Source organism: Adelges cooleyi, unplaced genomic scaffold (assembly GCF_023614345.1).
Source record: "Adelges cooleyi isolate 19-005CV unplaced genomic scaffold, UGA_ACOO_1.1 ACOO_flye_CR_arks_rails_tigmint_CR_PRNA_9, whole genome shotgun sequence".
Taxonomy (NCBI): Eukaryota; Metazoa; Arthropoda; class Insecta; order Hemiptera; family Adelgidae; genus Adelges; species Adelges cooleyi.
In genome coordinates, this window is record NW_026096579.1 from 135,721 (window position 1) to 150,925 (window position 15,205).

Below are 15,205 nucleotides of genomic sequence, written 5' to 3' on the forward strand. Positions count from 1 at the left end.
ACTAGGTTTTTTCTCTCTTCTATTAATTTGATTAACTTTGGTAAATTAGACATTAACCTTATACTTTGTTCATACACACTTTCGTTTTTTTTTTTTTTTGTTATAATCTATAATTATTTTAATATTATCAACATTATAATATAGATATCTAACTCACCATCCCTTATCACAAGCTATGCTTATTGGGGAGGTGTCAGTTTTTCACATTGATCTGAGGTTATTGTAAAATGTACATATGTTTGTATTGTTGTTGCTGTTGTCGACAAATAAAAAAGTAATTATCATTATGAAATTTGTCTGGGAGATGCTTAACCGCTGTAGGGGAGCGCCTCTTGTGCTCCGCGGTTGATTGTCGTTGATACCGCGTAACCGGTAACGTGCTAACGTGCGGTCCACGTGACCGTTGCGTATCACGGCGGCTGCGACGAACGCGCGCGCAAACGCGACCCCCCTCCACTTTTCGTTTTTTTTTGCAACACACAATCGGGCTGCATAACCACCCTCTGGACCTCCGCGTTACCCCATACGCGGTACTGCTAACCCAAAGTGTCTGTGTGTATAATAATATGGAAGCTGTGCGACGGCGGTCCACCTGATCAATAAACGCCGCCGCCGCCGTAACAGCGCATACCGTCAGCGCCCTACAGAATACTACATCATCGCGCGTACAACACATAAACGGTCGTCGGCGGACGCTTGGTGCCGCGACAATACAGCATAACGCCGCCGTCGTTCCCGGCAATAGCCGCCGCCGCTACAGAGATAAAAACGCGCGGCGTCTTACCTCCCCCTAACCGGGCCCGGTACATACCTCGTTACCAGTAACCCATGGATAATAGTAATTAAACAATTTTCAACATCTCCAAAACAGTTAAATATAGTTCAACTTATCTGTTTTGTTTTACGAACAATACTTACATACAATTTTTTTTTGTTTTTGTAATCGGTTGTTAAATTTTTTTCGATCCAGCAACAAATCCAAAATCAAAACTCGGAAACGCAATCGCCGTCGCAGGAGGTCTAAGTGAGTACTTGTTTAAAAAAAAAAAAATGTATTTTTATTTTTATTACCTACTGCAAACCGTTAGTAGGTGACCATTGTTGCACTAGACTTTAAAAAAAGCTGAATGATAATTATCATAATATACATGTATAAATGCAGACGCACTCGAAACCACTCGAGAAACATCCTTTCATATTAATATTTAATCGTCCTGTTTGTTATATAATATTATTTATTCATTTTTCCATTCCCATAGCGAGTAGGTACCTACTCTTATTTTTTTAGGAACATTTCCAAGTCGCCGTAGACCGAATTTCGCATACATATATAGGGCAATACAAGTAGATAAAAAAAAAAAATCTCCTTATACTCTAACCCTACTCGACCGAAGCTAAAATATAACGTTTACACAAGTATTTTCATAATTTATACATTTTTTTTTTGGAGGTTTTTGAATTTCTGCACACGTTTTACACGCCGCTCGTTCGTGGGCAATATTATTAATGTTATATTATTTTTTACAGCCATTATTTTTGGCGTTATCTCAAATTACATTAAAAAAAAAGAGATATTAATGGTCGATAAAAAACAAATGTAATTAGTTATTGCATTTAATCGACACCACAGAATCGCCTAAATCGTTTTGGGTCATCTCGATAAAAAAAGTACAGATTGGCAGATTATAATATAACATAATATTAAATTGACATGTTTGATTTGTTTTTCTCCACATTTTGTACGTTGCAAATTAAACTTACTCGCATCAAAATATATTTTTTGGAGTCTCTGATCAGTTTCAACGGTGTACAATAATAATACTGTGAAGTTAACACTTTCAACAGCATTCAAATTTACAAAAAAAAAAGATGATACTGTTATAAAATCTCGAAAAAAAATGCAATTATTTTTTTTGAGTAGAAGACTTCTACTAATACTTAGAATTGTATAAAACAAATTATTTAAGAACTTGACTGAACACGAGAGTAATGTTGAAATTTGTCTTTTTAAATTGTATATATTGTTTTTATTCGCTTTTGATTTGTTAATGAATTTTCGGCAAATATTTTTTTATTTATATACATCTAAAGTGAGTATTAATAAGACTTATATTGACTAGTTTTTTGGATTTTTGTAAAAATTCAAATTTCTATAATCCCACACCTGTCGGTACTTAAAACTTGGTAGATAAATGAAATCATTAGTTTACACACTCATCATTTAAGAAACAAATTTCGTCTGAGATATTAAACTACTAGATACCTAAAAACATTTTTATATAAAATATAAATAGTAAAACGACTAGCCCGGCTTATAACCTACAAATAAAAATAGGTCATCCAGGCGGATGACCTACTTCCAACAAATTATATTATCTTTTAAACTCATATTTAACTAAAGTTGGTGCTAAGAAGTAAAAAGAATTTAAAAATTACTCATTCATTACATCATAATATTACATTTGAATGGACAATGCTAAAATATGTAACATTTTTTTATATAATATACTTGGTACCTACTTGTGCCACATCCCTATTCTTTAAGAAGTAAATTATAGGCAATTTTCCAAAAAAAATATGTACTATTTTCTTAAATTCATCCTCCCCCACCATACCCCCCTAAATAAAAACATATCAGAAGATGCACTTTGATGATCACATCCAATAAAATAAATATGACCGAATATACAAAAAAATTGGTTGGAAAATTAAAAACCAAATATTTCATGGTAAACTAAAAAGCCTGACAAAATTAGAAAAATCAAATTTAATATTTGTAAAGAGATTCTAGTTTTTTTACAACTTTACTGGATCATGTAAAAAACCGATTTTCATTTCAAAAAAATAATTTGCTTGTAATTAAATAAATCAAATTTAAACATTTTTCAGTATTTAAAAACCCTTTTTTACATATACAAAAAACAGTATCGGACATGACTTAGTAAAGAAACCAGAAAACTCGTATCTCTTTACAGAATTGAAATTGGACCATCCTAAGTAGTCTATATTTTGTCAGGATTTTTCAAACAAACAATTACACTAAATTTATAAAACTACACAAATTCAAAATCAGACAATTCTAAAATATATTCAAAATTTTTTTTAATTGGTTAGTCAAATTTTATGCGTTAACGTTAGAATTTTGAGTTACCGAATTGATTTTTAAAAAAAAATGGTATACAAACAACCGGTGTTCTTTTTATTTCCGTCGTAAGGTTTAGTTGTATTTTTTGTGATAAATAATGAATGCATTAATTATGTTGAATTGACTACAAGCTGAATTTGCATGTACTTATCGCAGTCTTGAAAAATTGTTTTTAAACGAGACAATGTTAATTTTAATGCACCTAAACAAATGGTTAGTGCTCAATTTCAAGCTTCGGACTTCTTATAACATTGGCAAAATATAATTTTCTATTTTAATTGGTGTAATTATTGTATTATAAAGTATTACGTCGAATGTTGTTTGTTCTATTTAAAACGCGTTAAACAATATAATAATATCGAATAGACAATAGTTAAAACATTAAAAAAAAACCTTAATCTTAAATTTGAAAAAAAATTCAAAGACAAACGTTTTTGTGTTGTATTGCCTTTTTATTTGTTTTAATAAATTGTCAGATAATTTTCAAATTTTATTGTACATCTGAGATGGTATACCGAGCAATACTGTAATAATTAAAATAATTATTTAGAGTAATGGTTAAATACTAAAAAAAAAATAATAATACAATAGATAAAAAGAAATTAAGTTTGCGATAACAGGTCAAAAAAATTTACTTATAAAACATATGAATAGTAGTTATTTAAGTTGCCTATAATAACCCCTTGAAAATATAATATGTAAAAAATGTTTTTCTTGCTTAGTAAAGTTCCAATTTTATTACGATGTGACTTGTTTTGTTATTATAATACATAACTGTATATTTGTTTTACTAGTAAACAGCTTGAAACCAATTATGTAGTGTATTAATTTATTAAAAACAACTTAAACATGCCTATATTACTTACTATGTATTATTACTGTATATTATACAATATTCTAAATTCATAAATTCGTATTAATACTGTTCAATTTTACTGTTTGATGTTCAAGTTTTTTTTAAAGTCGTTTAATTTATTTTAAACATTTAAAATTATTTTCCCGTTTTAGCGAGTAGTCCACTCTCGCCGAATAGCCTATAAAAGTGTACTTGTGATTAGAGTAATAAAAAATACAAACATCTTTAACGAACAAAAACCGAAAACATATTTATTACATAATCTTTTTTTTGTTTTCTATTGTTCTACATTTTCACCACGCTGGGCCGCCGCAAGCTTCTAATAAATGATCATCCATCCAATTTTTTTTTTGCCTTACTTTTGTGAATTTTATTTTTCTTAATTTAATTCATTCGCTGTACATTTTCCTCTTTTTATACCTCTTCAGTGCAGCCTCGAAAAAACCCACTTCAAACCTATGCACCCACTTATTAAATATGCTTTTTATTATATCTTTTCTTATTCGAGTTTAAAAGTTTTCAACTCCTTTGTCATATGTATATATTTTTTTTTATGAAAAGTGTATGTCCGTTCAACTAATTCGTGCCAGTGCTGATATTTTAAAACGGTAATAAATATAATTATTTATATATATTATATATATATATAATAGCTGTATAATATTATATCTTAGGATTTATGTATAAATTAAATTTCTATACATAATTAATTTGAACACAGTGTGAACAGTGTATATACCATGTACTTCGTCAATCATATTTATGTGTTGAATAAAAAGGCCACAAGGTACCTACCACGTTGATTAACTCATATATTATATATAACGACTTTCATCGATTGAAAAACGTGTCAATTAAAAGACAAAAAAGGTTGGTTACTATTGGAAACATGACTAAACCTGTACATATTATATACGTCTCTTGTAAAGTCTTATTCAATGCGCGCTGTACAAGTGGCATTCAGTAAGCTCTTTTCAAGTACTTCGACCAAACTGCTTTCGTCCGCACTATTCTTAAAAAATCTTAAAAAGGAAAAAAAGTGTAAGAAAGTACATTATGTTGCTGAATTTCAAACAGGTACTCGTGTAATTATGAAAAGCCATGTAGCAACGATAACGTTATTCCCACGTCAGTCTTTTAGATCCACGTTAATAACATATACATATAAAACCGTGCTTAACTATTATTTATTTAATAAATAATGAATAATATTCATAAACATTTTATATTCTAAAGATTTCAATTTGTCTAATCGGTACAGTTTGGTTTTGCTTGCTACTTGCACGACGTGTAAATTAATAGTAAGTTTAATTAAATTAAAATATATAATTTACAGAATAGTCACTTGCCACTTAATATGCAGAAAAAAATTTTGAATTGTAATTTATTGGCCAATATTTGCATACCCTTCATGAGATTTCCAAGGCCTAATAATATGATATATCTCACACGATTATGGCATTATTTTGAATAGTTTAGTAAATAATAGATAGATCTTAAACTTTTAACAAAAAACATAATTAAACACAAAATTTGTATTTAATTTCTGTAGGCAAGAACAATTTACTCGAGGCCTTGTTTTCTTTTTGAGCATAAATCATGTCGTTGTTAAATTGGGACACGATGAACTTTATGCTACTCTAGTGTATGCCAAAAATATGGAAAAGTTTAATAAAAAAAAGTTACTTTTATTTACCAAAGACCTTCTTTTGTCGAACCTTCAGTTCAAAGTACTGAATTTCAAATGTATTATATAACTCGTTGTTTGAAGCCCAAATTATGTAATAATATATAGTTTATAGTGTTCTCGAGAAATAAACTATATAACAAATGTCATTAGCCAAAAACTTTACTCCCTCGAATTCTCTATTCAAACCAATATTGTTGGTTTATTTTACTTACTTATTATACACAATATACTTGTTTGAATTGTGTTTCCAAACGCGTTACCATTGAATGCATTTTAATTAATTTATCGTTAGCCAATTAATATACAGTGTGTTCCGGAATAATTTACTATCGCACTTTAGAGGCCATACGTATTAGTGGGTTACTATAAATAAATTTGTTGACATTGTTTTTCTGTCTCGAAAATTTGGATTTACCGAATTTAAATTAGTAAAATAACGTCATAATCAAGTCATATTTTTTTCTTAATACTTTTTTACAAAATTTGTAAAAAATATATCTAGGTAACTAATGACACGGTGGATATACTTATTACTAAAAAAAGTGGCGGCCATCTTATTGCAGTATATAATGTTATTTTTATACATTAGCTATGTATAGATATAATTTTAGGAGAAATAAGAAGATGGTTTCAATACGCCACAAGAATATTTATTTAAAAGATGGTGGCCTCCGTCTGAAAATCATTGTTTACATTAAATCTGATTGAATTTACTTTGTCTTCTGATAACGGCTAATAGTGCAAAGGGACAACTGATAAAGGCTCCTGATAAGAGATCAGTTAGGTTTAGATATTAGGTCAAGGAGCGGAGGAAATAAGCGGATGAGAGGACAAGACAGTAGGATAAGTCATGTAGGGGAGGGGAAAAACGTATCAATTATTCTGTTTTTCTGTGTAGCAGAGAAATCTTTGTTTGTTATTATTTTCCTGAAAGTCTCTACTTAAACTCGACTGCCCAGAGTATGACTTCGAATTCCGGTACACCCTGTACAGGATTACATTTTTTTTTCTTCCTACAGTTGATTTGAAAACCAATCGCAATAGTGTCTTAATTGAATTTTTTTGTTTTAGGAATTATTCGGTGGGCTATGCCCCAAATAGGACCAATCGAAAACAAACAATATGGCTGAGGACTCGGATTCGGACTGCGGGAGTGACAACGAAGAAGACGAAGAACTACAATTTGGATTAGCCAAATCATATTATATATACTACTATCAGGGTTGTGGTCGTTAACATGCCTTGAACTGTTATCGATTTAATACTCACTATGGATCTCAGCGGATACGTACTTATACTAAAAGAAACTGAAGATAACAAAGCCAAACTTTTTGGTAGCTACACGTCTTGTTAATTATTATTAAGTTTTGTTCGCTTTAAGTAATTTTCTAGTATTCAATTCTTAGCGTGCAAATGTAGACAATACTACAATAATAATTATTTAATATCACAGTATTACTATATGACTTTGTAGAGTTATTTATCGATCGAGTGAACTGTACAACATACTTATTTTTCCCACGTAAACACCATGCGAATTTAAATATTCTATTTAAAAATTAAATACAAGTTAACTGCAAACTGATGACATTATTTAAAAAGATATTATGGACAAATCTGAATTTAATAAATTTTTGGAAAAAAGTATTAGTCAACCGCTGACTTCAAAAACTAATAAGGTCTTAGGGCAATTCTAAACAAATGGGGAAAATATAAACGGATTTTATTTTAAACAACATATTAACTAAACAATTTGAACTTTAATTAAATGATTTAATAAATAAAATGCAAACGTTGTTGGTTTTCCCATGAAATACATTCGTTTACATTGGCCCCATTTGACCCTACTAAATGCTTTTACTGGACGCTTTTGGGATTATATTAGGTTTTTATTTAACCTTATATTAATTTTATAATAACCAAAAAAACAACTATTATTACAACGCTATATTCCATTGTTGGTCATAGAATCGTTTGGTTGTTTAAAAATTATTCTTCCAATTATTTAAAGTAGGAGCATAATCATATGTATGTTGACATATTACTACCAAATCGGTCACGTCTCGTTTATTCAAACACTATTGCTGTCCGGTTTAGGCTCAAAAGTGGACCGTGCAGACTTCGAAACAGGCGATGAAATTTTTGCTATCAATGGCCAACAGATAGCAGAAATGACTCGAGAAGATTTGCTGGCATATCTCTACCAGGTGAGAAAGTTCGTTTAAAATTAAAATATTTAACAAGACATCTTCCACGATATCGATTCACTCTAAACACGCATAATAATAATGTATATTTTTTATTTTGTTTTTCAGTGTATAGTCACCCGAACCATATGCTTGAATTTAAAACCTCGATTAAAAAAAGGTCAGTGCAATTTTATAATTAAGTGTTGCGTTTTTAGCTGATAAAGGATACAGTGATATCAATTTATTTTGATAAGGATAAATAAGCTGATAACAGATTTGAATTGAAAGCGATAAGGGTGGTGGGAGACGAGTGTTAACTGATAAAACATAGTTTGTTCATAAGGGAACTAGCTGATAACAGATATATTATGATTAGAAAGCGCTAAGCAAGACTGGGAACTTTATGTTATAAAAACGAGCGAAGTTTCCATGGCGTTTATGCAATGAAAAAATGATATTAAAACTCAAAAAATATTAGTCGTAAAGTTTTTGTGTAATAGAAGAAGAGACATGGGAAAAAAAAAGCGCCCGAAAGTCTAGAAGATATTAATAGTATGGCACACAATATATTATCGTGTACGCGAGTATCCGACGCACGTCTCTCGCCTTTGACCCTTCATCCGCAATATGACCCTTTTCTCATTGTGCAACACAACCCCACAATCTCTGACATTATCGCCCATGCCAAGTTCACAGTGTATATTGTATTTCCCGCTTCTTCTGATCGACTGTGGCGAGATTTGAACTATCTCCAGCCGCTGTGGCGTTATGACAATGACATTTTGCAAAACATCATCTATTATAATCAATCACAGTAATATACTATTACTCGCTTGTGTACCTACACCGCCATAAGGTCTGTTAATGGTACAACGGATACTTTCTTCCTACGAAGCAAGTCGTTGTATTGTTTGGTTTTCCCATGTCAAAGAGTGAATAGATAGAGTAGTAAAAGCGTTGGAGTTGTATAAATTTGCATAGGAGGCGTACTCGAGGGGGAAGGGAAACGGGGAAATCAGCCATTTCTATACCAGTCCAGTGATGGCAAAGTTCTTTTTTAAAAGCAATCCGTTTATTTCTAGAAGGAAAAACCTCGTTCTTTTTTTTTGAACCAAAAGTTATAGTATAGAAAATTGCAATTCTGAAATAATAACTTTTTATTCGTAATGTTATTTGTATGTACTATATTATTCAGCTTACAAAAAGTTCTCTGATGACTGATCAAGTATTATACATTTTTTTTATCAAAAACGTTTTAAGTCGAAACTTAACAGAAACTTAACAAAATATACGTAAAGAGTACACATTTTTAAACCTCAAGAAGTAAACACGATAGGTAAATTCTAGTTCTAAAAACATTCTATAATATACAATAATGTTTTGTGAAAAAAAAATGTTTTAATAAATTATAAAATTAGTGAATTTTTTAGAAAAAGGTAGACTATTTTTAATATGTTTTGCACAGTCGTTTTTGGTGTAAACAAATGTACAAATTGAAAACGGTTTATTCTAGGTAAGAGCAAGTTTTTCTAGATAGAAATATATATTATATATAATAGTAATTGTTGGTGTAATACATTTTTTATGTTGCTTATATTATATTTTGTGTTTTCTCAGAATTTTTATACCTATGTTTTTTATACATGTTGCGTTATGTGGGAAATATTATAAATGATAACATCTTTGTTTATTTAACACTGGTACTTAAATGCCATTTGACGTTGTTATATTATAATACCTGTACATTTTTCTTCTATGGCATTTTTTTTTACAGAGCGCTAGGCAATTATTTTTAATTATGGTATTTTTTCTAATTTGTAAATGTGAAAAAGGCATATTTTTTATAATATATTTTATGTAGGTAAGAATGTAATTTATCTATTTTTCATCTAGATAATTTTTTAATTATTAATCTAATACCTTATCCAATGATTTTTTAATAAATTGCCCGTTGTCTTGTCTAGATAATTTTTTCCCAACACTGGCGCTGTGATAGTCCAAAAAAAAAAAACGAGCTACCAAAAATAAGTCCAAATTACTGAACTGTATAGCAATAATTACACATCGCGGTTTAACCTTTAAAATACGATTTTGCGAAAAATTGCCCATATATCTTCCTAACTAATAAAAAGAGGAGGGGAGGGGGGGGGTACGACGTCTTCTTAATAAATACAAACATTACGCGTTTGATGATATATTTTTACGGTATTATTTGGCAGGTATTATGATATTATTATGTAAAAATATGATCGAACGGCAACCGTCGGCCGTGGGTCTATTATAATATTATACAATAGCGATAGGTTTTTTTTACGTGGTTTTCTTCAACTCATTTTTTTTATAATATATTATTATTATTGTTATTTTTTTTTTCCACGTTACACACGTAGGTATAGTGGTGCACTCGTCTGTGGTCGTCCGCCGTCGTCGCCGGTCGGTTAGCGACCTCGAGTGTATAATAATATAATATCACGATCGTGTACAACAGGTACGAGCCCCGCCAGGTAACACCATTAACAGGTCCGGCATAGGTTCAGCGTCTACCTATAGAGTTACTGTTACACCCAGTGTTTTTTTTTTTTTCTTACTCCCGTACCGCTAACGTGTATCTTTGTGGTATGCCAGTGCGTGTCCGAACGTCGACGGTAGGGCTATCGTTATAACACTATAGTCGTGTTGTGGTTTTTGCTGTTTTGTATACATGTTTTTTTGTTAAAAATGTTTTAAAACAATTTTTTCCGCTCGAAATTAGTTTACCCGACGCGTAGTGAATGTGTGTGTGTGTGTGTGAAGTGTTGAGTGTGTTTGGATACGTTTTATTCCCCATATTATTTATTAATTTGCGCATCCACCGCGTATATTAATCATAAGGTGAGTAATCGACCTTATCCGGAAATAGTTTTTATATACCTAATATTATTAATTGTGTATCGAGTACGTTTTGTATAGTACACCGAACGACACACTTAAGCCGGCACCCGCGTTCTTCCCCCAAAGGCGATTGAAAGCGGTCCGTTTTTTTTTTTTTTACGGTTTAGACCAAAAACCCTGAAAAAAATTCGACTTCTTGCAATTCTGTAAAGGGATACGAGTATACTTTGGCTACTTTACTAAATTACATCGGAAGCGGATTTTTCATATTTTGGTTTTTTTTTATGTGAACAATCGTTTTTAAATGATTAAATTAAATTTATTTAACGACATCAAACTGAATTTTTAAAATAAAAATCTGGTTCCTACATAACTTTGTCAAAGAACTCGAATCTCTTAACGAAATTGAAATATGATCATTTTAAGTAGGCGTAATTTTGTCAGGCTTTTGGTTCTAAAATACACGAAAATGACTTTTACCCTTACCCGTAGAACAAATTATACAAATTAAAATAACACCTCGAAGCTTATACAAATTAACCGGAAAATCAAATGATATGGTCGAAATTTTTTAAAACCACTTTTTTCTTAAATATTGCCATCACCTTAACAGTGCTGATAATAGTAGTTCTAAGTTATGTAGTGAAAGTGTAGGTAGATAATATTAAAAAAAGTTTATAAAATATTCAAATCAACATTTGATTTTTGCCTAATATCACCGAGTATTACAACATTAATAATAAATACAGTTAAAAAACTAAAAATTATAAATTACCTAAAGTATAAAAAAATAATTATTCAATCACACTTGACGTTAACTTCGTTATAAATTATTTCCTTTTCCGACATCTACATTCACTTTGATAATTGATTCAGTTATTGCTCATTAAAAATAGCGGTAAACAAAAATTCGAAATTATATACTACTTTATTCTATTAAACCTACTTCATCGACCATCGTCAAATACAAATTTGTAAGTTTAAATTTTTTCCGTTGCATAATAATTGTTATGTTTTGTGGTTAATGAAGACAATAAACACCTTTGTTTATCGGTTACTTTGTTCTTTACGAAAACAGAAGCCCAAAGTTTTGGCGTCCGTCAAAGTGGAAGCTTTATAAGGTATCTATTGCATAATGTCTTTTTTTTTTCAAAGTAATAATTACTATTGTTATTGTTATTGACGTTTATGCAAAACTGTTCTCCATAAACAGTTCCGACACATCGGTTGGAATATAAAATATATATAGTTATATTCTGCCTTGGCCCCGATGACGTCGATAGTATTAATATACTTTTGAAAGGATTCTCGTGAGTGGTATGTATTGTATACGTTTGTAGACTTTGTCATTGACTTGAATAATTGAAACGCCAAAAAGCTTATGCCAGTCCTTGCCCGTTGGGTAGGGGAAATCGCAACGAGACCACGTTAAAAATGATTATAGATCATAATAGATAGGTACTATGATTATAGATTTTAGTTACAATTATACTTACATATTATTGAACGAAATCACGTACATAGGTGGGCAATTTTTTTTTCACCTTATTCTCTTAACACAATCCATCATGTTAGTGTTGTTACTATCGTTATCATTATTTCTAAATCCGTTAAATCGTATTATATTACTATTATCATCATCCGACACACTTTGAGGCGATGATGAACGTACATGACCGCGATAATTGGACGTGCATTATACCCGTGCACATAAAATGCTCATCGACACGTGACAATAGGGTCCAGCGTGTATTATTATTATTATTAATATTAATATGTATTTAACCGTGCCATTACACCGCTAATGCCAGCCAAGTTTGACGATTTCCAATTATCGTTATTAACATTATCTACGCGAGGGGAGAGAGGGACGGATTTGCTTAGAATAATATTATTGTGTTTTGATTGTACCTGCCTGCCGGTTGCCAAGGAAATACACACCATCGATTCTCCCCACGCTTATGTGTGTGTACCTATGCGTATATATACTATTATTATGCTTAGGTAGGTATATGTGTTAAGTACGGGGAACATCCGGCTTCCGGCCAACCACCCGCACGTCCAAGCCAAATTAAACGTTTTGTTTAAACCGATTGAGAAATTCGGTTTGAGGAAATACAACAAACTCGGTCTCAGCTAAATCCGACCTTATGCTGCTGTAATGTAAATTAATAGCTACGTCGTACAAAATATAATAATAATAATATGATAATGTTTTGTTTGGAATTCAAAATGATTTAAGCGCCATCCGGGTCTCGAGTTAATTCCAAATCTTATCAGCTCTAGACTATAACAGCTACATATACCGTCGAATCCGGTATTTGGTTTCAGTACAATATTATTATTATAACAGTGTTGAAGTTAATCGAGTAGAATAATTGTGAACGTCGAGTTGTGTTCACACAAATGATTACATTGTACTTATCGGCCAATTTTTCGCAATAATAGTTAGTTACATCAAAAATATAAGTCGCATTAAAACAAGTTCAGCTGATAATAATAATATGTTAATTGCCGGATTTCTTCTCTTGAGTTTTATCGGTTTTAATTGCTAAACGAGACAATAACAACTTCAACGCCATTATAAATATTTCTTAGGTACTACAATTATTATTATTACTATCTTTCACAGAGGCAAATTGAGCTTAATCTTTTTTTCCGTATGTTCGATTTCGTTTCAGAAATGTCTTTAACGTGTATCGTATTCGGTCTCGTGTTGGGTTTCAAACGTTTTCGCCTAATGATGATTTAATTTAAAAAACAGATTTCGGCTTTAGGCTAAAAGCGTTCCGATTAATTTACAATGACTCACGTCGTGGAGGAGAAGAGAAAAATTCCGTTTAATATTTTTAGTGGAATATCATTTTTATGGCATTTTAAGCGCCGCTCGTGTAGTTTTGACTTTAGAACAAGCATTATGTTGAACGACGGACTAATTATTTATTTACAACTCGACAAAGCGACCGGAGACCATAACAATGTCATTGTACTTTCAGCTGTTCTAATACTCTTTATATTTGTATCAAATTGGTTGTATAATACAAACGGTTAACAAACTTTAAGCTATCGTTCATGTTAATTATTTCCCGAAAGCCGCCTGCCGAGTACAAGAGTATTAAGGTCGTTGACACAATAAGATGAGTGGGGGAGGGCAGAGGAAGTTAAAATCCTTCTGAACGTGCTTTTGAAATATCAATGTTTTTCCTTTAAAGGAAAAACATTGAATCGTGTACTTGAGTCATTATCGTTATTTTCGGCATATGTCTCAAATTGTTCATCTAGGGTGTATTGAGATCTTGAAAAAAACAACATTGGTATATTATTGCGCCATTGTTTGCTAAGGAATAATTTTTGGAGAAACACCATTCAATTAACAGTTAACTATGGAGATCACATTTTAGGCGTGTCCCAACATTAGTACCTCATTCGCCGCCGCCAGGTTAGAGATGGTTTGAGAAATATTATTTTAAGGAATTGGCAACCTTGCTACATTCTCTCCAAAAGCAACCATGAAGTTGACTTTGTCTGTGAAACAGTTTATTATCAGTAAAATAGGTTAAATTGCTTAATGTGGTTTTCAATTATTTCACTCCCCTATTAATCACAAGTAAGTAATTTTATACTAAAAGTACATTTAATAAAGCGTTATCTGTTAGTAGATCCATGTCATTAAAAATCAATTTAGTTTTGTACCTAAAACCACTGTAATCATCATAATTTCCATGGAAATTCTCATACCCCTGGGATTGTGCTAATGGGTTTATTAGGTAAATGAAAAACAAAACAATTCTATGACTTTCGTTTTTGAATTCTTAATTAAAATTCCAGGGTGGCTTAAAGGTTTTTTAAAGGGTCTGAATTTCTCCAACCCTGTCTCCTGCACCCTCTAGTCACGCCAGGGGGTAAGGACTTCCGGATGAGTTTAACATGGATATGTTATTGTGCAAGCAATTTCATGTCGCCATTTTTGCGCTACACTTTCACTTTCTCGTGATAAGAGATAACAAATCCATGATTCAATGTTTTTTTCGTAGAGCTGAGAAAACAACTAGTTTTTCTTTTTTATACTTATATCGATTACCATAAGAATAAGTTTCATATTGTAATTTGTAAGCCGACCGATTCGCGCGCACGCCTAAACGATGAACGTTTTTAAACTGTTCCGGTGCGGCGATGGTGCTAAAATAGGCGTTCAACAGTAGTCATACTGTGCAGCTAACCCGTGTACATATAGTTGTATACTACGTACAATAATAGTAGTTTTTTCTCATATATGTAAAAAAAAAAAAAAAAATTATATAGAAAAAAAGCGGTTTATAAATATATGTACACACGCGGTCGCGGATATGTGTATATCTACCAGTGTATATTTTCATATATATATATATATATATTATGTACAAAATAAGAAAGAGAGAAAAAGAATGCACACACGGAAGAACCGGTCGGTCGGG

The 15,205-nt window shown here is 31.4% G+C and overlaps 1 protein-coding gene across 2 annotated transcripts in view; it reads left to right on the top strand.

Annotated features, from left to right (window-relative positions):
* The first annotated feature begins 667 nt into the window (after positions 1-667).
* LOC126846201 (protein PALS1) overlaps positions 668-15,205 on the top strand; it is a 64,060-nt gene continuing 49,522 nt past the window's right edge. Inside the window, exons 1-4 of one of the 2 annotated variants that reach the window (XM_050585446.1) lie at positions 668-1,024; positions 6,763-7,025; positions 7,789-7,898; positions 8,007-8,058. In XM_050585446.1, coding sequence (XP_050441403.1) covers positions 6,962-7,025; positions 7,789-7,898; positions 8,007-8,058 — 226 coding nt within the window. In that variant the 5' untranslated portion in view covers positions 668-1,024; positions 6,763-6,961. Of the gene's footprint in view, positions 1,025-6,762; positions 7,026-7,788; positions 7,899-8,006; positions 8,059-10,410; positions 10,752-15,205 lie in introns of those variants that run through there. The other variant, XM_050585448.1, reaches the window with a different exon arrangement.